We start from the raw sequence: 26,922 nt of genomic DNA, 5'->3' as shown, positions 1-26,922 counted from the left end.
ATTTGTGATTGTCTGTTCAGTTGCGGCAGGATAATGCACATTTCTGCCTGTGATGCTGATAGCTGTAGTTGCCTGTAACCACGCCCCCATATAATGTGGATCAAATAACTAATAATGGGCTAAATTGTAGACTTGTAAAATAGCCAAATCAGAAACGTATCCATACGTTGGCAAAGCAACAAGGTTTCCCACTCTTCTGGATGAACACTGATGGTAAGTGAAAGTCAAAGTCGGTGCTTCCATTGGCCGTAACCACCATATCATGCAATATTTAATTCACCTCCTTTCACTTCCACACAACAGTGAAATTTATCCTGGTCCTTTTTGATGTAAAAAGCCGTAGGCTATTTTCATTGTAGGATACTTTTCAGCATCAGCCGTTAAGCTCACTTGTCTGATTTTGATATAATTTAAATTTTTTCATTTGTGTTCCTTGTTTGTGTTTTGCAGTCATTTTGAATTAGATACTTTTCGGTTTTCTGAGTTTCAGATCTCTGAGGTTATAGTTGGTGAATTGCGCATTCCAGATTCGGGTGGAATGAAATTACACTCTCTACCAAAACATTATATAGCTGTACAATAATCCAAACTCATTGGTTGAAAATTAGATGACTATAATGCTCAACAGCCAATGGCGTTTCAATGTCGTTTCAGTGTCGTTCAGTGGGTTCACAGAGAAGGGGTGGGATAAACAGTGTTGTGGTTTGTGTGTGTTTGTTGCTGCAATTCCTCTCTTGACCATTATAAGTCCAAAATGACCCATTGTACCTTTAAATTGGGCATATAAATGAGGAATTTAGATTGTTTAATTAGATAAAGCAAAGCAGCTCACTGGTCTCCATGGGAACAGACATCAGCTGTGAGGCAGTATATTTTTTCAGAATGCTATTAATTAGCTTGCACAAAGGCCCGATTAAGTATTTGTTTAAACAGTCATATCATTCATTAAAGATGTTATCATTTAAACAATCATAGTCGACTCCTACTAACCGATTTTAAAATTTGAGACCATAGATTAAGCATAAATATAATTAACTATATTTGCTTCTCCTTTGACAGAAGCTGTTTTAGTGATGGAATAGACCTTTTCTGGGATAATGATATATGATTATGTTCAAGCATACGGGAAATGTACTTGTATTTCTGATGTATTTTTATTTTTTATATATTTAATCTCGGTGTTTTTTTTATTGAATCTAATTCTTTCTGAAAACCACTGGTGCCAATATTATTGAAAATAAAATCCGACAAAGTGAAATTGGCAATACAATTTTACTTTCATTTAGTTAATATAGTTCCTTTAGACTGAGATTGTGTCATTCCATCACTTCCTGTTTCTCTAGAGTATAAAATCAGAATCAGAATCGCAGAAAGTAGTTTTCACATACAAGGAATTTGCTGTGGTTTGTCAGTGCATGCAGACAACATATAGAAACATAGATATAAAATAAAGTAGAATGTAAATATAAATAAAATAATAATAATAATAACTAGAAAAAATTCCAGGGAAATTTTAAGTGTGCTGCTGCTGGTGCCCATCCCTCACACAAACACAGATGTAACCCACAATTTGGTCCTCACAAAAATGGAGAACCTCATCTATACACGTGTGTGTGTGTGTGTGTGTGTGTGTGTGTGTGTGTGTGTGTGTGTGTGTATTTGCCCTTATGATAAGTTCATAGGCCACACACACACACACACACACACACACAGATCTAAAACAAATTTTGGTTGTCACAAAAATAGACATCCTCATCTATACACATGTTCTGGGCAGTTGCTAGGGTGTTCTGGGCAGTTGCTAGGGTGCTCTGGGCGGTTGCTAGGGTGTTCTGGGTGGTTGCTAGGGTGGTCTGGGCAGTATAAGGGTACAATTCCCAAGGTGGCGTTGTCTGGCTAAGTATGGGTTGCTCAACCACACCCACCCTCCTGTTACAGTTAGCACAACCATTAAGACATGGACATAGAAATAAAACAGTTAAAAACCTTGGTATTTTCATATAATGTGGACAGGATGGAGTCAGTCAGCTAGCTAGTTAGTTAGTCAGTCAGCTAACTAGCTAGTTAGTTAGCCAGTCAGCTAACTAGTTAGCCAGTCAGCTAGTTAGTTAGTTAGTTAGTTAGTTAGTCAGTCAGTCAGCTAACTAGTTAGCCAGTCAGCTAGCTAGCTAGTTAGTCAGTCAGTAAGTCAGCTAGCTAGTTAGTTAGTCAGTCAGCTAACTAGCTAGTTAGTTAGTTAGCCAGTCAGCTAATTAGTTAGCCAGTCAGCTAGTTGGTTAGTTAGTTAGTTAGTCAGCTAACTAGTTAGCCAGTCAGCTAGCTAGCTAGTTAGTCTCAGTAAGTCAGCTAACTAGCTAGTTAGTTAGTTAGCCAGTCCGCTAGCTAGTTAGCCAGTCAGCTAGTTAGTTAGTTAGCCAGTCAGCTAACTAGTTAGCCAGTCAGCTAGCTAGTTAGTTAGTCAGTTAGTAACAGTCACTTAGTTAATCAGTTAGTCAGACCGTCAGTTAGTTAGTTAAGCTAGCTAGCGCCGAAGCTAATGTTAACTAGCGCGACGAAGCTAACGCAAGCTAGCGCCGAAGCTAACGCAAGCTAGCGCAACGAAGCTAACGAAAGCTAGCACTGAAGCTAACGTCAAACAAATCGCTGTATCTTGAAAACTATAACTCACATTTAATTTCTATTCCGGTCACTGCTGCGGTTAAAACGAGTGATACCACATGTACTGTGCTTATGTCAAGGTACTGTGAAAATCGAAGGAGTAGCGGCAGTTTGTGTGCCAAGCAACCAGGGGCTTGTGCATGTTCTGTGTGTGTGAGAGTCTCTGTCTGTTAGAGATCTAGGAACTAACTTTTTTTTCTGACATGCTCGGGTTTAAACGCTTCTCTTTCCAAAACTATACGTCATATCTCTTAGATATTTGAATGTGAGTGACAGGGTGAAAATATGAACAGTTTGATATATAATATGTCAAGGTACTGTTGAAGGAGTAGCGGCAGTTTGTGTGTACAACTTTGTGTAAATGTTTAACTGCTTACGGCCTGAATGCTAGTGGTGAAGCTAAATGGCGCTGGTGCCGAACAAATCCATGTATCTTCAAAAGTATAAGTCAGATCTAATTTGTCTAATGTATTTTGAGCGACCCAAGACTTCAATGGCGATTCAGATCTATGAGATGTGTCTGTAGGATTTAAAATGCAGGAGCGGTGACAGTTTATAAATCACCATATTGTGCCTACTTTACGCGGCAGTTGACGCTTCAGATAACATTGGAGTCAATGAGAGCTGGATCCGGCACTCTCTGCACTTTTGGGCGATTTATAAAAAAACCGTGAGTCCTATCTCAATGGAAGTAACATTGAACGAGAGAGGACAAGTTTTTCTACATTTTGATGTATAATGTTGTTGTAGAGTAGAAGCTGTGGGAGTAAGATGAGAATGTCTTGAATATTTTTGATAAAATTTAGAAGGGCTGAATGCTAGAGTGGGTGATGTCACCGCACTCTAAAGCCACGCAATACACACCCATTATAAAATCTGAAAATCTCAAAAATTTTATAAAACATAAACTGTGATTTTGTAAAAACCGTAGAAGATATCAAAAAGTGTCTTTAAACCAACACAGTTCAAAGTCTTGTGACCCGTTTAAACCTTTAATCACGTTTCTGCGACAAAGTATGACGAAGTGGTGTGGCTCCAAAGAGGGGTGGGTTTGATCAATGTGTGAGATTTTTTTTTACGAATTCTCATTCATTCCTATGGGCAAAAATCGGTCGGTTTTTCGCATTTCGTAAGAAAACGAGATGTCACAGAATTGAGAAGTCTTTCCCATGCCTGGGATTTCTCAAAGCTGTGGGAGGAGTAGCATGCCGAACTTTTGAAGGAAGAAAATTAAATAAATAAAATTATGAAGTATGGCTGAGAATATTAAGGTGTGTGCTTTTGCACTACAAAGCTCTGCTTTGTATTGCAATGCGCAGCACACAATTACAATACAGGATGATGCAAAATCTAAAGTCTTTGGGGGCGGGATAAGAGTCTAAAGATGAGGTAACAAGCATACAACATCCCTTTGCCAAAGCCAAAGAACTGTCAATTCAGAAGACAAAGATGGTAATTGACCATCACAAGTCGGGTAATGGGTACAAAAAACCCCCATAACCAGTTAAACATACCACTCAGCACTGTGAGGGCAATAATAAAATGGCGTAAAACATATGGAATGGTTGCAGACTTGCCAGGAAGAGGAAGATGGTGAGGGAGGCCATAAGTAACCAGAGAATTGCTGTTTAAGAATTAAGATTGGTTCCAAATAAGAAAACTAAAACTAAAAAAACATAAAATGGCACTTCCACACCAGCAAACTCTTTGGGAAGTTTGGCATGAAGACAGCCCTTACTGAGCACAATAAACAAAGCCAAGCATCTTCAGTTTTCCGGACATCATTGGAATTATGGCTGGAATAGAGTGCTGTGGTCAGATGAGACAAAAATGTTATATTGTGGCCACACACAATATAAACGTGTTTAGCGGCAAAATGGAATGCATACAGGGAAAAGTACCTCATACCTACTGTCAAATATGGCGGTGGTGCATTGATGTTTTGGCATGTTTTGCTGCCTGTTGTCCAGGGGCACTATTTAAGATCAATGGCACAATTAATTCAACAAAGTACTAGGGAATCTTGGCAGAAAATATGTTTGTCTTTGCTAGGATGCTGAGTCTTGTTCATAGGTAGATTGTCCAGTAGGATACATGAAAACTTTAATCCTATGAAAAATCTGAACTGAAGATGCCAAGTGGTCTGAACTGAAGATGCCAAGGATATCAATGATTCTGAAAAGTTCTGCGTGGAAGAATGGTCAAAAATCGCTCCCAATGTGTTTTGTAACCTTATCACAAATTATAGGAAGACTTGTGGCTGTCATCTTTGCCAGAGGTGTTTGCACAAAGTATTAAACCAGGGGTGCCAATAATTGTGGAAGCTGTTTTTTGGAGAAAAAAACTTTTTTCTTTTTTCTTTTTTAAATGTAAGACTTTAGTTGATTCTAGTGAATCATTAATGAAGTGTAATTAATAAAGCTTATTTCAATAACTGTTATTTCGGTTTATTTTTAGTTTACAGCACTTTTTGTGCATATTCATCAATGTGGCCTGTAATTCTAGATTCCACTGTATAACGACATTATTACTTGACTTGCATTTGTCATTGACCAGCATATATTCTGTGTGACCTGGTTTATGTATAGCTAGTCAGGATTTCTTGTGTACTGAGGCATCTCTTTTGCAAATAAATATATTTTCCCTACACTAAATAAACTAATAGACCACATGTGTTCTAGAGAAATGGATCTCATCATTCAAGGCTTCATCACCCGGCCTTCTCTGCTTTTGTGTTCCAAGGTACACTGCATCAGCACAGAGTTCACCCCCCGCAAACACGGAGGGGAGAAGGGAGTGCCCTTTCGCATCCAAATCGACACCTTCAAGCAGAACGAAAGTGGGGAGTACACTGAACACCTGCACTCTGCCAGCTGCCAAATCAAGGTGTTCAAGGTGAGCCGAGCTGACACGATGATAGGTCCAACCCGAATGGCTGAGCTGAGGCCCACGGTTTCAGCTGTGCTGAATCTGGTGAAATTAGATGTTGTAAAACTGGAATTGGGACAGCATGTAGCCTAGTGGCTAAGGTGCGTGACCAGGAAGGTTGGTGGTTCATGCCTTGGTGTAGTCACGCTATAATCTGTGCAGCTGTTAGGCCTTGAGCAAGGTCCTTAACCCCACATTGTTCCAGGAGGGATGTTCCCCTGCCTAGTCTAATCAACTGTAAGTCGATTGGGAAAAAAGGATTGGCTAAATAATTGCAATGTAATGTACATGGGTCCAAGCTTCCATGTCATTATTGGGAAAATGGAGCAGTATGGTGCTGCTGTGGTAGTTTGGCAGGGTGGTCTACAGTATGTTTATCAAAAGCCTAGAATCAAGACTAGACTGAAAGCTTTCTTTTATACCCTCACAAAGGAAGTTATTGAATACTCCTGACTAATCAGAAAGCACTGAGAAGCCAACTGTCTAATTAGTATTGTTCCTATGAAATCAGCGGACTATGTGTAGACAGGGATGCAATTCCTACACTGATCACCCAATATGGATGTAAATGCCCTCAAATGAAAGGTGATAGTCTGTACTTTTATTTGATATTTAATTTCCAATCCCATGTGCTGGAGTACAGAGCCTAAATAACAACAATTGTGCCACTGTCCAAATACCTATGGACTGCACTGTAGTTTGAACTGCTTCAGTATATTTTCCAGCTGTGTAAATGGATAATGAGTAAAAGTTGTGTAGGTCCCTCTGCATACGAGCATCTGTTGATTGCCTGTAATGTCATTTAATCTGAAGAATATGTACAAAATGCAGCCAAAAAAGTGACTCTTCCCTTCCTTTGACTGCTTCAGCCCAAAGGGGCTGACAGGAAACAGAAGACTGATCGGGAAAAGATGGAAAAGCGTACGGCGCTGGAGAAAGAGAAATACCAGCCCTCCTATGATACCACTATCCTGTCTGAAGTAAAGCCCAATCTGGCATCCAGCCCAGTCATCGCCCAAACTCACCACTGCTCAATGTTCAGTTATTAAACTCATCGCTTTACTTCACTGCTCAGTCATACAGTGTTATTTTCATCCTTCTACTCTATTCCTCATTACTACTGAGCAGTTATTACCATACTGTCCTGCTCAATTGCCTCACTACTGTACAGCTCAGATACTCTTTTAAACTCATCACCTTACTCTAATGCTCAGTCATTACTGTTCCTTATTAAACTCATCACCTTATTGTAATGCTCAATCATTAAATGTTAAAACTCATTGCCTAAACGTACTGTTCAATTACCTTATTAAACAAACCTCCTTACTATAACGCTAAATCATTACTTCTACTGTGCAGCTCAGTCATCTTATTAAATCCATCACTGCTCAGTTTTTTCATTTTTAAACTCATCACTTGAGTCATCTGGCCAGTGTTTAATGTATATGATATAATGTGAAAGTCAATATTATCTGCTAAAAGGCTTCAGAGTATAGCGGAGACACACGCTCACATGCACACAAGCACACATTGATTGTCCAGCAGAAACCATGATTGATTTAGATTTTCAGATACAGGTACTAGAGCTTATATGTTCCTCAATGTTTAATTTCTTGGCAGATGCTCTCATGGGGAATTATTGTCCTAATTTACAGACCATTTCCATATATAGTACATCAGTCCAGGCTACAGCAGCAGTGTAAGATCCTGCCGCCTTCATTCCACAACCTCTACTCTACTGCTGCCCCTTCATTAGACATACTGTCACAATGGGGCCAAGATTTTGTCAAGCAGTGACCTTGCAGCATGGTGGTCAATGTTATTCTGCATAAACAATCCCTTGCACAGTAGTGTGGAATAGTAAAGATGGCGCTGCATAAATGTGTGCTTCCAGTCTAATCTGTGGGATAAGTATGTTCTTACAGTGTCTATAAACCACTGATTTCACTTTAATGTGTGTGGTACGTATGTGCTCATTATCTATAAACCTTCTGATTCGAATCTCTGGTGTGTCTCTAGATGAGGCTTGAGCCTATCATTGAAGAAGCAGCTGAACACGAGCTGAAAAAGTCAAGCAAGCGGACTTTACCCGCAGACTGCGGCGATTCTCTGCCAAAGCGCGGCAGTGTAAGCACTTCTGCTTTATTTTCATCTCTGCTGCACAGTTCAGTGTGTTAAATACCAGAGTTAGGTCTTATAGAGTGCACAGCATAAGATATCAGTGTTGTATATCACAGTATCATTAAGTAGAGTTGTGCTCAAATTTGGTTTGTCATAATGTTAAAATATAATTTTTATTTGATATTTAAAACATTCTGTAAAAATATTTGCCTATTCTGAACAATGATGGGTAATGGCTGCAGTATCATTTGAATTTGACAGGATTAGGAATCTGTCAAGGCAGTGCAACCTTCATTAGGCCCATCGCTTGTTTCTTAAACGTTTAAAAGATTCCGAGGTACTGATTAATGATGATTCAATCTGCCCTTCCTTGTTTTCGTTTTTTTGCTCCATTTCATTGTCCGCTTGTGGTTGATAGCTATATCAGTTTATTTCTTTATTTTATTTTTTTATATCTTCTGCCCAAATACATGTCGCAGAGGCAGCTATTCACCGAACACGCACACGATTGCAGCGCATGCAGTATATTATTTGTCATTTCATTGAATCAAAGAAGCCATATTAAGACATAACTCAAGTAATGTCTAACTTAAATTCATGATTTGTTACTCAATAACAAATATCTACAGGGCTATTTCTTTTAGCCAGGTTTGGTCCATACACATTGTAAAAAAAATTTGTTTTTACTTTAACTCTATAAAGGTGTCGGTAGTACCTTTTTTTTTTACTACCAAGAACCGCCAAGCCTATCAGACTTGTCCAGCATTGCAGCATTGATTTCTGTACCCATAGTGGCATAATTTCATAAAGATAATTAAACCAAATGTGGCAAAACTCTTTTCTTTATTTTCTCGATTTCATCAATTATATTAATAAATTCTAGTACATATGTTATTGACTAATGGGAAAATGTAATATTACGGGCACACTGAGAAAAGCGCTAAAATGTGAGAAACGAGAGAAAACACAAAATGGAAAAAGGAGCTGAAATAATAGTGAAAAAAGGTAATTGATTTAAAAGTAATATCATAATGAATTTGGCATAATTCCCACTTCAGTGCTGCTCTTTTAGACTTGCACTGCCTCTTTTAATCAACGAATCCATTGAGAATGCAGATTCAAATCTGTTTGTTGCATTTCATGCAGTTGTCTTTATGTATTGCTGTCATGTATTCTATTCAAAGTCTCCGTTTCAGTGTAAAACTGAAATGACAGTACTGTGCAAAAGTTTTACAAACTTTATTTTTTATAAATATATACATTTGGTCATAGATATTTGTATATATATTTTTTTGTTTTCTGCAGTGTCTCAGTAGAAAAGGTGAAATTCCTTTTCCCGATAGAGCCATTTAAAGTTTTCCAGGTGTCCCAATAAAAAACTTGTCACAGCATGAAATATGACATTTAGCGGTCCGTAACTTCATCTTAATGAATTAGGAAATCGAGATAATATTTCACCTCCGAAAATGCATCTACTTTCATTTTGGAGATATTTGGCCCTATAAATGCTAGTTTAACTCAGGAACAACATATTGTTATTAAAGTGACCAAAATCTCACAACATAGTAGCCGTACCAAGGGAAGGGAGTCCCAGTAGCACTATATAGTAACCCAGTAGTCTACACTCAGACTGCTGTGTTCCAGCTTTTATTACAGCTTTCAATTCTGTGTATTCGGCATCCTTTTTGCTATGTTATTAAAACCCGAAGGTAGCAAGTCAGAGCCAACCATTAACGCCAGTAATGATACTGCTGTGACTCCCATGAAAATCAGGTCCCAGTATGTGTCTTGGTAGTTCCCCTTTATTCTGGAAGGCCAATTAACATGGTTGTGAATTTGCTGAATCAATCCCCTCTCTGTCAGTTATCTCAGGTAAAGGTACTGGTTGGTTCGGCATGTGGATCTTCAAAATTTAGTTCTACTTTGTTTTTTTATATAGTATAATTTAATGCCCCCAGTGTCCATTGAATAGTCCATTGGATAGATCTTAAGTTAAATTGTACTTATTTGTATTCATACAATATGTGTTGTTTCACACGAGTCTAATATCTTTGTAATCTAGTATTACTATCTGTTGAGATGAAAGTCTAAATTGGTTGAATTAATCCAGCTACATCTTAAATTTTGATTAAGTCTTATCACTTGAGCTGTTCTCTTTCCACAGCCTTCTAAGCTTTCAACTGCTGCCATTCTGTACTGCTAGACCTCGATCCCTGTGTATTTTCTTAACTATGTGTTAAAACTTTACAGGCAGCATGCATTCCCACAAATGGTTTTGTTGGAATCAATTGATACTCAACACTCCTGTCATGTGCACAATTAAGCCTTGCAGTGAAATGGGTGGCATTTCTTCGGTTATCATAAGCTTTTAGCAGTTATACAAGAAAAATGCCACTCTGAATCTTACCTCACAAAATGAACCAGGCAACTGGTTTAAATCTTCTCTAAAACTTTCAGTTTCCCCAGGAAATCTTCCACACAGGTAGACCGTCTTATCACCTGTAAATCCTTTATAACATTTACATTCTTCACTATATTTCATTAGTCTGTCTTTGGCATAGCCAATACTTTCCCTTGTATCCAACTTGCAGTTTCCCCAGATGTTATTTTAGAAATTATTGTTTTATTGTCCATTTTAGATTATGGGGGTGTTACAGGTATACAAAGATGTATGAAGTTAGGATCGTTGGAAGTACCAAAGATCCCAGTTCAACATATTCAAAGTAGAGGGTCGGTTGAAATGGCCACAATTAATATTCTTTAGGTCATATCTCAGCGAATGTTATTAGTAACATGTTTTAAGGGCCCAAAACAAAAGTCGAGGTATGTTTCCTGAGGTGAGATCTGAATTCTACATCCCTACATACAAATTTACAAAGATTTAGGGTTTTTCTTTACTAAGTTATGGACCTCTAAATATCAGATTTTGTGGCACAACTCATTTTTCATTGTGACACCTGGCAATTTTTAAATGGCTCTACCGGGAAAACTAAATGGAGTATGTAATGGACCACTTTTCAAACTTGATCAAGGCTATCTGGAAGTACCAGGCTAGCCAGAAACAAGTGAGACAGCCTAAATCTGCAGTAGACCTGTGGCAATTTCTCCAATATGTTTGGTACAACTTACCTGCTGATTTTCTTAAGCGGGTAGGTTAAGACTAAGAGAATTTATGCAGTTTTTTGGGTGGTCACAACAAATATTGATTTGGTGTAGTTTTTAAGCAAGTGAGACTGCTCTCTTTCACTGCTCTCTATAGTCTTTTTTATATTTAAAACCAGTGATTTCATTATTTTAGAAAGAATCTTTACTTTATGGATTTAAAAAAATCTGCCTAAGACTTTTGCACAGTACTGTACTGTATGTTGGAGGCATTATCTCCATGGTGTTTGCCTATAAATCTCAAATTTCTTTAACTACAATGCTGGCTATTATTCTTCCTCATCTACAGCCTTTATCATCTTCTTCAAACAATTGCAATTAACTCAAATTTATCTTGTTTGATTATATGTTGAAAATTAGTGTTGATGGTTTTCAATTGAGCAGTTTGAATCAAATCGTCGCTCGTTCAGTTGCTGAATAGCAATCCATTCACACCTGGGTACGAGTAGGCTAACCTATTTCCTATTGGCTGCCAAAAAAGTAATGTCAGAGTTCAGCATGTTAATCGTTCTTATTATTGCGCAAGCATGCACAGAAAAGATATAGGTGAAGTCCAAGAAACTTCAGAAACAAAGTTGACTTTCTCTGCTCTGAGGCTAAAAATTAAGAGCTGCCCATCAACCTATGTACCAGCCAGTTCAGCCTGAACAGGCAGTTTTAAAAGAAAAGGTTATCACCAAAACTACCTACTTTTAGTTTTTTTTTTTCTGACCCATTTCCAAGATTCAGTGTGATAAAATCTGGAATAAGTAAAGGCAGGACACCCGTTTAGCCGTAGAACAGATTGAAGAATCACTGTGTAGGGCAGATTCGGATAGCAGTGCGGTTGTGTGGCTTTTTGATGGTAACCGTGTGGTGTGTTCTTGTGCTTTGCTACACCAGTGTTCACCATGGCCAGACAATGCCTACGCAAGCACCAGCCCAGCAGCTACTCCAACCTTTACCTCCTGCACTGTACCCAACAGGTAACTATACCTCACAATACCGCCACACTTCACCGCACCTCCACGCCGCTCATCTCTGTACTGTGACAAACATCTAACGTTGCAATGCGTGCTAAACTGTGCTACCAACCATGACTCTAACCATCATGGGGGCTGTAGCAATCCAAGCAGGCACTGGCTATTGGCTATGACAGCTCAGCAAGTTCTATTCAAATCTAAGTTCAAAGTAACAAGCTACAATACTGGGTAACAATCCAGTTAAATTCCCATAATGTGAACATTATGACACAAGCATTTAGTAAACATTGGTAAATCAGTCACACTTTAAGAATGTTAAAATTCTATGGCCAGGTTAATTTAATTTAATTTAGCTTTAAATCTTCTTTTAGGTCTGTAGCCTAATTTCTTCTAGTACAAAAATGCAGTGCATGGCCAGTGCCTCTAGGGGGCTCTTTCTGTTCATTGATGTGTTACCTAACTGTTCCTGAACACTTTATTTAGCAAAGCTGAAGTAGATTTTTGCTTGCTATTACTACAGTTAGCATGTACATGTTATGTGATATGAACTCAGGAGAACAATGTTACAGGGTAGCAATGTGATAGATTTAGCACCAGTAAAGACATAAGATCCTAAGCATGTGAGTGATGCAAATAGTATTCAGCTGTGTGACAGTATACAAACCTGTTTTCATTCTTAGTAATTCCTCATCACCAAATCATCAGGGAGATGCAGTTAGCCACGTTGCTATGGAGGTAAGTTTCTTTCACATTTAAAAGGAAAACTGTATTATATTTGTAATATTCAATATAATTTCCCATCATTTATTTATTTGCCTCAACTCCACAATTTGTGATTTGTAATAAAAAATGCATGTAGTTAAAGTGCACATTGTCTGATTTTAATAAAGGGTATTTTAACATTTACAATATCAACTTAATGTAGTTTATTTTCATAATTTAGATATAAATTGCTGCAAATGCAAAACTAAGGTATGAGGTAAACCTATACATTTTCTGAATTATAAACTCTGAGGGTGATAGATCAAACTACTAAAGATCTATGAAGCAAAATATAAGCAGTGTACCCTGGTCAAAGTTGTCTCAAACTGGTTTCATGAACATGACGATGAGTTCAGTGTTCTTCAGTGCCCTTCCCAGTCACCGGATCTGAATCCAATAAAACACCTTTTATTGATGGATGTTATGGATGTGGTAGAATGGGAGATTCACATCATGAATGTACAGCTGACAAATATGTAGAAATTGCATGATACAATCATGTCAACCTGGAACATAATCTCAAAGAATGCCACAAAGAATTGCAGCTGTTTTGAGAGCAAAGAAAGGCCCTACCGAGTATTAGTATTGTGTACCTATTAAACTGCTCAGTGAGTGTATATAACCAGTCCAAGGGAATTGCTAAATTAGCAGCACCCTATCTGGCTTGTAGCTCACATGGCTACATCGCAGAGATGAAATTACCAGATACCAGTCGTTTCAATACATAGCTTCAGACCAGATTCAATGCCACAGGTATAATTACACAAGAATTGATCTAGTTAATTTTGCTATTCAGTGAGCCGTGTTTTTCACCATTGCGATTCGAAACGATTTGTATGTTCTTGGCTTCATCTTATTGCTATGACAATATTGCTATGGAACCTGCTGAGAACCAGTTTTTAGCTGAGTCAGGCTTGACAAACTGTAACATGTTTTAACCACCTGTAATGTTACTTTTAATCTTTTCCTGTATAAATAAATTAAGAAGGAAAGCCATTTTTTACCCTTTCCCTGTGCCGCTTAGTAATGAGTTTGGAACGAAAACTTTGTTTCCTTTCGTGTGCTTGCAGGAGCACTGAATGTCTGACTCAAGCAGTCATGTGATGCCCGCGTCGTGGCCGCAAGGGGACTTGCGCGAAGGGCTAAAAATCTGTCCATCTGCACTTTAACCACTATTATAAGACTCAAATTGTGGAGTACAGAGGAAAATAAATGATTGGTCTTTGTCCCGAACTGAGCTATTGGGTCCAGATCTTTTATGACTTCAAGAGAGACCTGACCTAATGGCCAATAAAAGTCTCATTGCATATCTCATCCCATAGTTTCATGAACTTTGGATATAGATGAATGTTGGATGTGTAGTGGATACATCCCTCTGTGATAATTTGAGGGCGACAATGGCAGTCGTCTGGCTGTTGGAGGGTTGCCACTTTGGATAAAGGCGCTATATAAATGCAGACGTTTACCATTTTGTATATAATTCATGGCTATTTCCTGCCCCTTAACACTCCCTTTAAGAATTTATGTAAGAATTTGCAACATACTGTACATAAAAAATAAAAAAGACACTTAGTATTTGGGAGGATGATGATTAGTGATCATATTTTTACAATCACAAAAATGGACAAGAGGGGATAGAACTTGCAGCACATCAACCACACACACACACACACACACACACACACACACACACTGTCAGTGTGCACTGTACTATTCCATTGTTAATGAACTACATTCTGTCGGGTGTGGCTGTTCATATGCAAAACTTTTAGCAGAAAGTCAAACCAGAAAGTCGAGTTATTTGCTGAATAAGTTATTTGCCCAATAAAACTAACTTTACTAAAGCTAAAATGAAGAAATTCCCAAAGTATATATACTACAACAAAGTCCCAAAATGCATGCAAAAATATACCAGGAATGTTCCTTGTATATTTGGCAATTCATTTTGTAACAATTATAAACATTCAGTAAACAATTTTCAGAACAAACAAATATTCCTAGATTTCCTTGGTCCCCGTGTACAGTTGCTTCAGAAATTAGACCCCTTCACTTTTTGCAGACTATTGTGTTGTAGATGTAATTTTAAATGGATTAAATATTTAACTAATTAATTAAAAATCATTGACATAAGTATTCAGACCATTAATTCAGTGCTGTGTAGAAGTACCTTTGGCAGCAATTACAGCTTCCAGTCTTATCGGATAAGTCTCTACAAGCTTTGCACACCTGGATTTGGGCAGTTTGTCCCATTCTTCCTGTCCGATCCTCTCAAGCTCAGTCAAGATTGAATGGGAAGCGTCTGTGAACTGCCGTCTCCCCACCTGTTCTGAGTTTAAGCCTGGGCCTTGGCTGGGCCACTCAAGGACAGTCAGAGACTTGTCCCTAAGCCATTCCAGTGTTGTCTTGGTATATGCTTCAGATTATTGTCATGCTGAAGGTGAACCATTGCCCCAGTCTGAGGTCACTCTGGAGCAGGTTTTCCACTAGGACCTCTCTGTATTTGACTGCGTTCACCCTTCTCTCAATTCTAACCGGTCTCACTGTCCCTGCCACTGATAAGCACCTCCATAGCATGATGTAGGAATGGTATTAGCCAGGAGATGAGCAGTGCCTGGTGTTTGCTAGGCATAGTGCTTTGAGTTCTGCCCAAACAGTTAAATTTTTGTCCCATCAGATCAGAGAATCTTTTTTCTCGTGCTCTTATGAATATTTATATGGAGAGATTTCAGTATAAAGAACTTCAGAATAAATTTGCTAAAATTTCTAAAAACATGTTTTTACTTTGTTATTATGAGTTATTGATTATTGATTAAAGATAAAAAGTGACCGTTTTATCCATTTAAAATAACATCTACAACATAGTGTGCAAAAAAGTGAAGGGGTCTGAATACTTTCTGAAGCCACTGTATATTAAACAATTGCAGATGTATGTCATGTATTCATATAGTCAAAACACAAGGAAAAGTGGCAGTCCATCAATAAAGAAGCTATTCTACATTTTAAGTTATTACTGCTTTTTTAAACTGCTCAAGTGACATGCTTGCATATTTCACCTTCCTCAGAGCAAGGGCTATGTGGAACAACAAATATATTTATTTAATGTATTTGTGTCTGAAGCTTTCAGTTTACTGGGGTTTGAGTTCAATAATTTCTATACTATATTCTTCTCTCCTTCAGCAACTAAGCCCGACAGCCACTATACAGGAGTCCCAGCAGTGGCTCCACAAGAACAGATTTGCTGCGTATGCACGACTTTTCTCTCATTTCTCAGGTATTGCACCTGCCCTGTGAAATTTAAGGCCATAGTACAGTCAAAAAATACAGATTTTAGTTGGCAAGGTGGGGCAAAGTGAAATTGCTTTGAAGTTAACATGGAACACGGGGAATGTGGAACAACTAGACATACAGAGGTCCCTTTTACCACTGGGAAATTGACATTGGTGTGTTCAGTACTGTCATTGAAAAACATCATTTCTCCGGCAGGTTCTGATTTACTGAAATTAACTCGCGATGATTTGGTCCAGATCTGTGGCGCAGCTGACGGGATCCGCCTGTTTAATGCACTGAAATCCAGGTAACCTTCACCTGTTCCAAGGATCTGCCTTTCACTATGCAAAGACCAGGAAGAGTGCAAACGTAGAGCCTCAAAGTAAAGTAAGCTTAACAGTAGCAGATGTATGAACGCATTAATGCATATATAAGGCCAAACTCGGGCATAGAGCTCCCCTTTTACGTGCTGGTTTTCATTCTAGCCAAGCTCTTGATTATGGTTGCTGTCATGCATTTCATCCTGTTCCATAATTTTGTGCTTAGAGCACATTTAAAACACTGCATGTTTGGCTTATTACCATTGTCTTAGAAAATTGAAGTGAGTGGCTATTTTCTTATAGCAGTTTTATGTTTTAATAAAGCCAGAGATGCCATTTTCAACCCCTGTACATCGAGGAAGGTTGTTTATTAAAATTGTCTGGAAGGCTCCTTGGTACTAAAGAAAAATTATTTGGATGCTGCTTTGTTAAACTATCAAGATGCATGGAGTGGAAAACTGTAGCAGCACGGGGAAAAGCCCAGCTATACAAAGTAGAGAGGAAGAGGAAAACAATATGATTTGACATAGCCTTTATCAGGGTTTCATCGCACAGAGGCTGAGTAAAAGAAAAAACAAAATTCAAACCAATTCAAATCATCCAATAAAAAGTAAACGACACGTTAAAACAAAAGACGGCGCGAAACCACAAGGTGCTTAGAACCTACAACACAGTCAGAAACATGTCGATGCAACAATTTCACAACTTTAGTAAGTTGGATTTCCAACAAAAGTTGGATTTAATTAAAAAAGGCAGACCAACACCAGCACTTCCCGAACTTCATCAACGCAAGGGACAGAAAATTGTGCGCTCCTTCCATCAGGAGTGGTATGAAAGAAGAGAGTGGCTTTGTGGCTCAGCTAGCAATCGCAGGCTATACTGTTTTCCGTGCTTGCTCTTCTCAAGGGAGAGAGACAACGTCTGGGTAGGAGCCGGCTACTTTTAAACGAACTGTTGTCGATCTAAAATGAAGACAGATTCAGCAACTGTATGGCTTATTTCTCGCTTCAAATGTTTTCAGAAACACATTTCAGTGAACTATTTTCGTAATATAACAGACTGTAGCAGCCAGGCTCGCTACTTCCGGGTCCGCGGGAGACCGAGACAGACGAGGCAGGAAGGAGAGCCAACGGGCCAGCAGACCGCTTTATTTAACACCAGTCAATAATGTACCTTAAAATAGGCAAAAGCGGAGACAGCATTAAATACATCGCAACATAATTATTTCCCATATTATTACCATTTTTTCAAAGTCGTCTTCGTGTCTCTCTGCTCCGTTTCCTCCGTATCCGTAAGCTTTGAAAAAACGTGCACAAGTACGCACGTAATGAACGCAGAGTACGGACAGAACGCTCGGTCCGGATCCGTGTGCGTATTTAACGTACAGCATAAATGGGTCTTAACTAGGTTGGCAACTATTAACTCGTCAGGCTTATCACGGAGAAGTGGTTTTACAGTTAAACATCATGATGTAACCAGGGTAAAAGACAAATTAATGAAAGGAAAAAAAGAGAAAAGAATCAAGCTAGAAACAAACCGCTTGCCCGCTTGTGCCAGCCGTGGCTATCTAAAAATACAAACAAACGGAGCTATTGTTATGCAAAGGCGAGACGGAGACTCGCTTGCGTAAAACTCCATAAAACTTTTCTTTGCGTCACAAACTGGTGGCATATCCGCATACGTCTCCACCTTCTTGGGTGCCTGGGTAATGGACTCTACAAACAGGGAGAGAATACTGATAATCCAAACATGGGCGAGATCGCCGTGAATTATCTAGATTTAAATGTCCTGCGGGTGAGTGGCCACCACAACTGATCTGTTTTAGGTTTACTTTATCAGATAAAGATTCCTAAGTTTAAAATAGCCGCTTTAGAAGCAAGCGTACCTGGGCTTGGATGCCTCAGCACATGGATTTACAGCTCTTCCTGAACACCACGCAGGACCCCAGCTAGTCGTTTCTGCCACGGCCTATCTAGAATGAGCCCCGTAGTGGCAGACCTCCTCGGTCCCGCCCACTACATTGTGTTGGTGGATTTTTGGAAAGCTTTGTGTGATTCTTAATTTGGATGTAGTGTGTAAACTGCGCAGTGCTTTGAATGACACTTTGAATGGATGGTTGTCATATGAAAACGCATTTGTAGACTACCTCTTGCGCCCCTAATTTAAAAAGTCTAACTAGGCCTAATATCTTTGAGCATTCCGTTTAAGAATATCCCTTGCCTACCCAGTCACCGACCTCACCGCACATCACTGATGTGTTTTAATGGTTGTTGATGTTGGTGCAGGTCTGTGCGGCCTCGTCTGACTGTGTATGTGTGTGAGGAGACGGTGCAGACCAAGAGCACTGCGCCACTCGAGGGTTCTTGCGATAGTGAGAGTGGAGAACACAGCAACAGCACAATATACGGTAAATATATGCAATATACAGTACACCACTACACCATACTGTAATACCACTGTGTACGGTGCAAGACTACACTGTAATAGTGCAGTATGCGGTGTAACACGACACAATACTTTAATAGCACAATATACAGTGCACCAATACACAACATTGTAATAGAGCAATATATGCTAAACCACTACGTAACACGGCAATATACAATACACCACTGCAGTTCACTGTAACACTGCAATACAAAGTACACCACTACACACCAGCATCTGCACAATACACAATACACAGTACACCACACCAATACACAACAGTGCAGTATACAGTACATCACTTGGCGACACAGCAACTATGTAGTATACGGTACGCAGTTCACTCGAAAATTCATGTATGTTTCCACTTGGCGTGTATCTGTCCATTCAGGGAGTTTAGCTGAAATGTGTTGCCATAAATTTTGAAGCTGTTCAAATCACCAAACCAGTGTCTCTCAAAACCATTGCGCTTTGAAGCCATAGGATGAAGGACCTGCATGGTCCACTTTACCAGGGTAAACTACAGCAAATATTTAGAAAGTGTGACACATTTCAACAAAACTGAAATCTGGATTGGCAGATGCTACTCCGGGTAAGTGAAGACATACCTTAATTAAATTTTTGGTTGAACTGCTCCTTTAAGGGTGGTGCCCTTGTGTTGTTTAGTTGAGTCCTGAATGTGTCTGTGTACCTGCAGTTTATCATGCCCTCTACTTGGAGGAGATGACTGCGTTGGAGCTGACTCGCAAAATTGCATCTGTCGTCAGCATCTCCCTGGACCAGGTCAGCCAGGTGTTCCGCAAGGGTCCTACTGGCATTCATATCCTCCTCAGTGACCAGGTGATGGCCCACATGCTCATTCATTAGATGGCTACCAAAATTGTTATATCGTAAACACACTGGTTTATAGAAGCCAGATATAATCTGTATGAATGCATCCCAAGAAGTATCCTGACAATAAAAACAGCTCATGAGCTTTTTTAAATTCTATTGCCTTTTCCTGGCAAAAAAGCAAACCAGCATAATTTTAATCTGCAGGTTGACAATAAGACTGTTTTGCTCATATTAATCAGGCACATGCTTTAAGCAGACTGCCCTATCTAGAGAGTCTTGAATTGTACACTGTACTTAAAATTCACTCTGGGTTGAGCCATCTGCTAAATGAAGGTAATGTCGTTTGGTAACATTAGCAGAGAAGTAACTTACTACTTGGCAGGCAGATGTTCCTTTTTGCAGTTGGATTGTAGCTCCCAATAGGTACAGTAGCTGCAAGATTATTTTTTCTGGTTCTGCCTTCTGCAATCTCCTACATGGAATTTGTCAACAGCGAATGTCGCTGTTCCGATACCACTTTATTTTTTTAAATGTTGTGAAAATGATTTAAAAGCTTAGTTTAACTGTATTCATACTCTGTAAGCCTATTGTCATATGTCATATTGGAATTTTTTATTTTTTTTCTTACTTCTCTGTCTCATAATGGCTTCATTGACTATCATTGGCACAACTCTTGTCCTCATGTTGACAAATGCCCGTAACAGACTCCAAAGGCAATCAAAAGCCAGGAATCAAGACTAGATACTGAAAGCTTTCTTATACAGTAACTTCCCTAACCCTTTTTGCACACCTTATTGTGTTGCTATTTTTGACACCCAGAAACCCATAATGACAATGTACAAACAAAAATGTACATTTTATCCATTTCAAATTAAATCTGCAACACAATAAAGTTTGTAAAAAGTGATCGGGTCTGAAAGTGTACATTTACAACGGGAGCAAACTAACTAAAATACACCTGACTAATCAGAAACAGCTGAGAAGACTGTACAATTACTTTTGGCCCCCTAAACTGGGGGGGGCTATGTATAAAAAGGAATGTAATTTCCCCTACCCTATGATCAGCAACTGCAGCCTTGTTCATGCTGTGAACCCCACTACCGATTTGGGAGAGTGTAGACAATTCTCTTTCAAAACGCATGGTGTCTCCAGTAACACACAACACACTACTGCTAATATCAGAGTGGAATTGGAGGTGCTCCTTTCTTCACTGCCTCAGAATATTCCATGGAAAGCCAGAGGCAAATGTTCAAAGTGAAATGATTCTGTTTAGAAAAAATCTTATTGCAAGTGCATTTTGCTAATGTGGATTCCACAACAGATGATTTTGATGTTGTAACAAAGTGATCACTCTTGAGTCCCTGCAAAATGGATGGAAATGCATGGGTGTATATTAGTTTGTCAGGACTGGTTCTGAATGTCATCTTCATCTTTTTCTTACAGATGGTTTACAATCTTCCAGATGAGAGCTGCTTTTTAATCAGCACATTGAAAGGTATTTAGTCCTGTCTCATGCATTTTTGGAATTAAGATACACTGCTTTTCTGATTTGCAATTAAAAGAAAACCAATGTCATCTGTTTTATAGAATGTCATTCTAGCATTATTGTGTAGATCAGTCTTTCCCAAACTTTCAGAGCCTAATTGATTTAAGGTCATTCATTTTCAGTGATGCAACCCTTTTTAAAATGTAACCTGACACAGATGTACTCAAGTATAAATTGTGTCAAAACAACTGCTTCTGCTTCTTCTAAAAAGTACAGTGTGTAAATGGCAGTGGAAGTTATAGAATATTCACTTTTTGCTATTTAATATGCCTCTCAAATTCCCACCAGTGTGTTCCAACCCATAGTTTACCACTGGAACCTCTGGTGTAGAAACTCACAACATATGTCCTCTATAATGCCTCTTTAAACTCATTTCAAGCACAGGTAGAAGGTTGTGAAGCTGTGAAATGTGTTTTGTCTTTCATTGTAGCTGAGAGTGGAGAGGGATACCATTTGATTCTGAAGTAACAAGTGGATGATTGGCTTCAGAAGCTCTCCCCATACAAAGGAAATTGCAGGAAGAACATGATACTGGGAAAAGTAAATGTTGGAATCTGACTTAAGTGTAGACATTGTTTCATATTGAAAACACTATTAGAGAGGTGGGCTTGGGTGTCTTCTAGTTTTTGAAGGAGGGCAGGGGTGGGGTGGGGAGGGGTGAAAGAATAATGCCTGTGATTGGACACTGTGGACATTTGTAGCCTGGCTTCAACTATGACACTGATGCACAGCTTTAATTCATGTTTAAGGCCAGTACTCTGCACACACAGGGATAGGACTATGCCTGTGTCTAACTTGAAATTTCAGATGGAGAGATTTCTGTTGTATGAAACGAGCAAGGAGTGCAGTAATTGAGGTGTACAGATCCGTCTCTTGGCTACACGGTGGACTGAAACAGAAAAGATAAATTCCTATAGGCACCTTGTACTTGTATGGCTGCCCACTGTGCTCCAGTTATTTCCCTTTATAAAACGCGTGGCTGTGGAAGTCACTCCTGGAGGCTTTTCTTTCCAGCACTAGACTGAACTCGCATGCTGCTGGTCTTTGAATTTGACACCTTATTGTGCTGGATGTGTAAATGAGGTAAAGCCAGCACTATGAAAATAGCTGTTTACCTGCCTTGGGTGGATGGTCCTAGGGGCATTGGGACTACGCAAAATCATGGGGAATGATTCCAAATGCCTGTTTTATTGTTTCTCATGTTCATTGGAAGTGACTGAAAATGACATGCCTCTTGTGCCAAGTTTATCGTTCTTACCACCTGCATGCACGTAGCACACCCACTTGCTAAACTAGCCACTGCATAGATACATGTACAGTACAGTCACTGTAAGACTTTTTCTTGCGGGTCAAGTAAGTCACCCAAACCACTAGGAGCACAAAGGGTCCTTCTCAGTCTTGCTTTTATATTTATCAGAAATGCACTCATGGGATGACCATGGTTCAATATTAATGAAGGGAGACATTACGAGATTAGAGCTGAAAGAGACAATGAAGGGGACCAAAATGTTTTATGTATGGTGTGTTATTTTAAAATGGGGAGAGAAATGACCAATCCATGCTGTTTAATTTGTGTCTAAAGCTTGTAAGGGTTGTAGGACACTGTCCAAGTCATGGATTTGCCATTGACTTCACAGACAGGATAGAGGATCTTTCTGTACTTTTAGCCCTCTCTATCATTTTCACCTGCACACTCATTTGTCTTGTTTTGATAATGCTGTCTGTCTTAACTAAAGTCCCCAGTGGATGTGGAGGTTTAGAGGGAATTTTTTTTTTTTTTTTTACTGTAATCACTTGACTGGATTTAATTTCTTGTAGTAGCGGCAAGAGAGGAGATGATAGGAAGATAATAATTTTGAAGCTGCCCTGAAAATAAGCACAATGAATTAAATTCATTGTGGGGATTCAAACCTCTTAATTTTTTAGGAGGTTTGATTAAATCCCCAATCGATAGGATAGGTCCCACCTCACTGTTTCCATTAGTGCCAGATTAATTGTAGGACTGCCATTGTCTGGATGCACACAATGTGCTCTGTATCCTCCCAAGTGGATAAGGTTGAATGTTACCCACTGTGTCCAGTTCTCTTGCTCCTGTCGACATTGTCCAACAGTGATCTCGCATTTTACAGTGTCCGAATGAAGGTGTAGCAGTTGATGCTTCTTGTGTACCAGTATGTGTTGAGATGTACACATTTTAGCCTGTACTGGGATTAATAACAATAAATCCAAATCATTTCCTCTTTCTTGTGTATACTTTTTTTTTGTTGCTGAAAAATAGTAGATTTTTCACATACACATATACATGCGCACACTATACTCCACTGTACAATTTCACCTCAGTTTTACCTCCCTATAAGGACCCTCATGCTGACTCAGTCGTTCTAAGATATGCTGGTGAATCACTTGCATGTTCTGACCCTGTTACTGTATAATAATATACCTTAAATCCTCAAATTGTGTCCGGGATTCTATTTGAAGCCGGGCCTCAGATAATAGCCGGGGGCGTGATCGATTCCGACAAATAAAGGCCAGCCCCGAAATACAAGCCGGGGTAATATTGCCTACCAGTAGGGCTATCAGTCCATGAGCACTAGAAGACATTGTTTCAATTTAATTTAATGAAATAAAAGAGCTCTTCTTAATATTTTATATTGTTGGTTGGTTTAATACTGTTGCCAATGAAAAGTCGTTGTCCTACACCATGGGTCTCCAACACGTTGCTCTCAAGCTACCAGTCGCTTGCCGGCCCCTTCTGAATAGCTTGCCAAAGGCTGAAGCAGTATACATTTAAACACAATTGTTGCCGCGAGGCATTCCAGCCTACGAATTTAATAAAAAAGTAAATCAGGCAAAATTAAAAATTAAGTCAATTTAGGCTACTTGAATACGCAATAAGGTTTCCATATATTTACAGCACAGCGCACGTTCAATGAATGAATGAAAGCGGCTGCCTTGACTCGCAATAAACAGACGGGTGGAAATCCCGACACTCTTTCAACTACATAAAACTTAACAGTGAACCATCAAATACCCCCCAGATTTCAGTGCCCATCAGTCCCAACATTTAGCAATAGAATCAAACAGTCCAAAAGTAAATTAAATCCCAAACCAAAGCGAAAATCTTTTCATAGCCTACCGGTATGCTGCTCCAAACGAAACGCATGTCTCACAATAAAACGCACTTTACGAAAAAAAGATCCTTAACTTGCTGTTATCTACGCTAATTTGTTATTGTTCATGAAGGCGTGTCTGGCAAGTTGTTATTTTATGAAGACGCATCTGTTTTGGCTTTCATTAATGGTTTAGCTACTCAAGTTGCGTTTCTGAACGGTTACAGGAAGTGTTGAACAGTGTTGGCCCACTTTAAGTGTAGCTTTTTACTTTATTTCTAAGAATAAAATTCTACAACAGAACCCTAATAAGAAATAAAGGCCTGCCCCAAATAAAGGCCTGTGCTTTGTGCAGTAAATAAAAGACCCCTGCCACAATTTGAGGATTTATGGTAGTGTGAGAATTTTAACACATTTGCCCTTGACACATTCCACTGGTTGTCACTTGGAATCAGGGTGTAGTGTTGCAAGGATCTACAGAGTTCAAAACTGCAAAACAAAAGAGCTTAATTTTGCTTGCACAAAACACAGTATCAGTATCAGAACACAAAAACAGTATTCAATGCATCAGGAAGAAATAAGCAGTTGTTCATGTCAAACTGTAACAGAAGTGGAGGCTAAAATATTTGTACTCTTTCAATTCTCAATTCTTAATCCCCCTGCCTCAACATGCACTCATGAAATAGTTATGAACCACCAAACACATCCTAAAAAATACTGTTTCGCTCCTTTCTTCTTCCCCTGTCTTAATTCGGAACCAAACTCAATTTGGTGTGGCTCCCATATTTCATCCTGGCATTTAGGTATTCCCCCTTAAAGCAAGAGAAGTCAGGAAGAAGGCATTTATGATTTAAATTACCCTACATTTCCAATAGCAAATGGCAACGGATATTTGGACAGATGACAAGCTGATGAATGTGCAGTGGGAGCAATAATTATTTGATCCCTTGCTGATTTTGTAGGTTTGCCCACTTAGAAGAATGGAACTGTGTAGAATTTTATTCATAGGTACATTTTAACATTCAGAGACAGAATATCACAAAATAATCCATAATAACAACATCATATACATTTTATAAATCTATTATTATATTTTTGCATGAAATAAGTATTTGATCCCCTACCAATCAGCAATAATTCTGGCTCCCACAGACCAGTTAGTCTTCCATTAAGAAGCACTCCTAATCTCAACTCATTACCCAAAACACCTGTGTCAACTCGTTACATCGTTATGTAGCTGTATAAAAGACACCTGTCCACACAATCAATCAGATTCCAACGTTTCCACCATGGGCAAGACGAAGGAGCTGTTTAAGGACATCAGGGACAAAATTGTAGACCTGCACAAGGCTGAGATGGGCTACAAGAAAATAAGCAAGCAGCTTGGTGAGAAGTTAACAACTGTTGGAGCAATTATTAGAAAATGGTAGAAACACAAAGTCACCGCCAATCTCCCTTGGTCTGGGGCTCCACGCAAGATCTCGCCTCGTGGAATATCAATGATCATGAGAAAGGTCAGGGATCAGCCCAGTACTACACGGGAGGAGCTTGTTAATGACCTGAAGGCAGTTGGGACCACAGTCACGAAGAGAACCATCAGTAACACACTACACCGTGAAGGATTAAAATCCTGCTGCACGCGCAAGGTTCCTCTGCTGAAGAAGGCACATGTACAGGCCCGTCTGAAGTTTGCCAAGGAACACCTGGATGATCCAGAGGAGGCTTGGGAGAAGGTGAAGTAGTCCGATGAGACCAAAATAGAGCTATTTGGCATTAACTCGACTCGCTGTGTTTGGAGGAAGAGAAATGCTGAGTACAACCCCAAGAACACCATCCCCACTGTGAAGCATGGAGGTGGACACCTTATGCTTTGGGGGTGTTTCTCAGCTAAGGGGACAGGACGACTTCACCGTATCGAGGGGAGGATGAATGGGGCCATGTACCAGGAAATTTTGGGCGACAACCTCCTTCCCTCAGTGAGAGCACTGAAAATGGGTCGTGGATGGGTCTTCCAACATGACAATGACCCAAAACATACGGCCAAGGCAACAAAGGAGTGGCTCAAAAAGAAGCATATTAAGGTCCTGGAGTGGCCTAGCCACTCTCCAGACCTGAATCCAATCGAAAATCTGTGGAGGGAGCTGAAGCTTCAAGTCGCCAAGCAACAGCCTCGGAACCTTAAGGATTTGGAGAGGATCTGCAAAGAGGAGTAGACCAAAATCCCTCCCAAGATCTGTGCAAACCTGGTGAAAAACTACAACAAATGTCTGACCTCTGTGCTTGCCAACAAAGGTTTCTCCACCAAGTATTAAGTCCTATTGTTCTATGGATCAAATACTTATTTCATGTGAATGTGATTGATTTGCACTTTGTTGTACGTCGCTCTGGAGAGCATCTGCTAAATGCCACGTAATGTAATGTGAAAATATGAAATTAAATTTAGAAAATGTATATGTTTATGATGTTGTTGTGGATTTTGTGATATTCGGTCTCTCAATGTTAAAATGTACCCATGATTAAAATTCTACACAGTTCCATTCTTTGTAAGTGGGCAAACCTACAAAATCAGCAAGGGATCAAATAGTTATTGCACCCACTGTACATGTAATCGGGTATGGATTTCAATGTTGAAGATACAGAAGTGTTTATTAATAAAATAAGATACACTTGAAATATGCATAATGATTACCGTGTTGATTATTCTTTATTTCCTGTACCTTTGACAGTCATTGATATCCTTGGGTTTACATTTATAGACCTCCCTCTTCAGTTCAGGCCACTGGTTTCTGATGGGATTTAAGTCTGGAGCCTGAGATGGCCATTGC

The 26,922-nt window shown here is 39.3% G+C and overlaps 1 protein-coding gene across 1 annotated transcript in view; it reads left to right on the top strand.

The window, feature by feature from the left end:
* The window catches only part of LOC133125446 (upstream-binding protein 1-like), a 39,808-nt gene extending 16,579 nt beyond the window's left edge, over window positions 1–23,229 (top strand). Inside the window, exons 6-16 of the mRNA XM_061237180.1 lie at window positions 5,405–5,553; window positions 6,456–6,566; window positions 7,606–7,713; window positions 11,752–11,834; window positions 12,512–12,566; window positions 15,771–15,864; window positions 16,077–16,167; window positions 18,466–18,587; window positions 19,305–19,447; window positions 20,885–20,936; window positions 21,418–23,229. Coding sequence (XP_061093164.1) covers window positions 5,405–5,553; window positions 6,456–6,566; window positions 7,606–7,713; window positions 11,752–11,834; window positions 12,512–12,566; window positions 15,771–15,864; window positions 16,077–16,167; window positions 18,466–18,587; window positions 19,305–19,447; window positions 20,885–20,936; window positions 21,418–21,455 — 1,046 coding nt within the window. The 3' untranslated portion in view covers window positions 21,456–23,229. The remainder of the gene's footprint in view (window positions 1–5,404; window positions 5,554–6,455; window positions 6,567–7,605; window positions 7,714–11,751; window positions 11,835–12,511; window positions 12,567–15,770; window positions 15,865–16,076; window positions 16,168–18,465; window positions 18,588–19,304; window positions 19,448–20,884; window positions 20,937–21,417) is intronic.
* Window positions 23,230–26,922: the final 3,693 nt, after the last annotated feature.

This window comes from Conger conger, chromosome 1 (assembly GCF_963514075.1).
Source record: "Conger conger chromosome 1, fConCon1.1, whole genome shotgun sequence".
Taxonomy (NCBI): Eukaryota; Metazoa; Chordata; class Actinopteri; order Anguilliformes; family Congridae; genus Conger; species Conger conger.
Note: the sequence above shows the minus strand (reverse complement) of the source record. Positions and strands in the feature narration are given on the sequence as shown.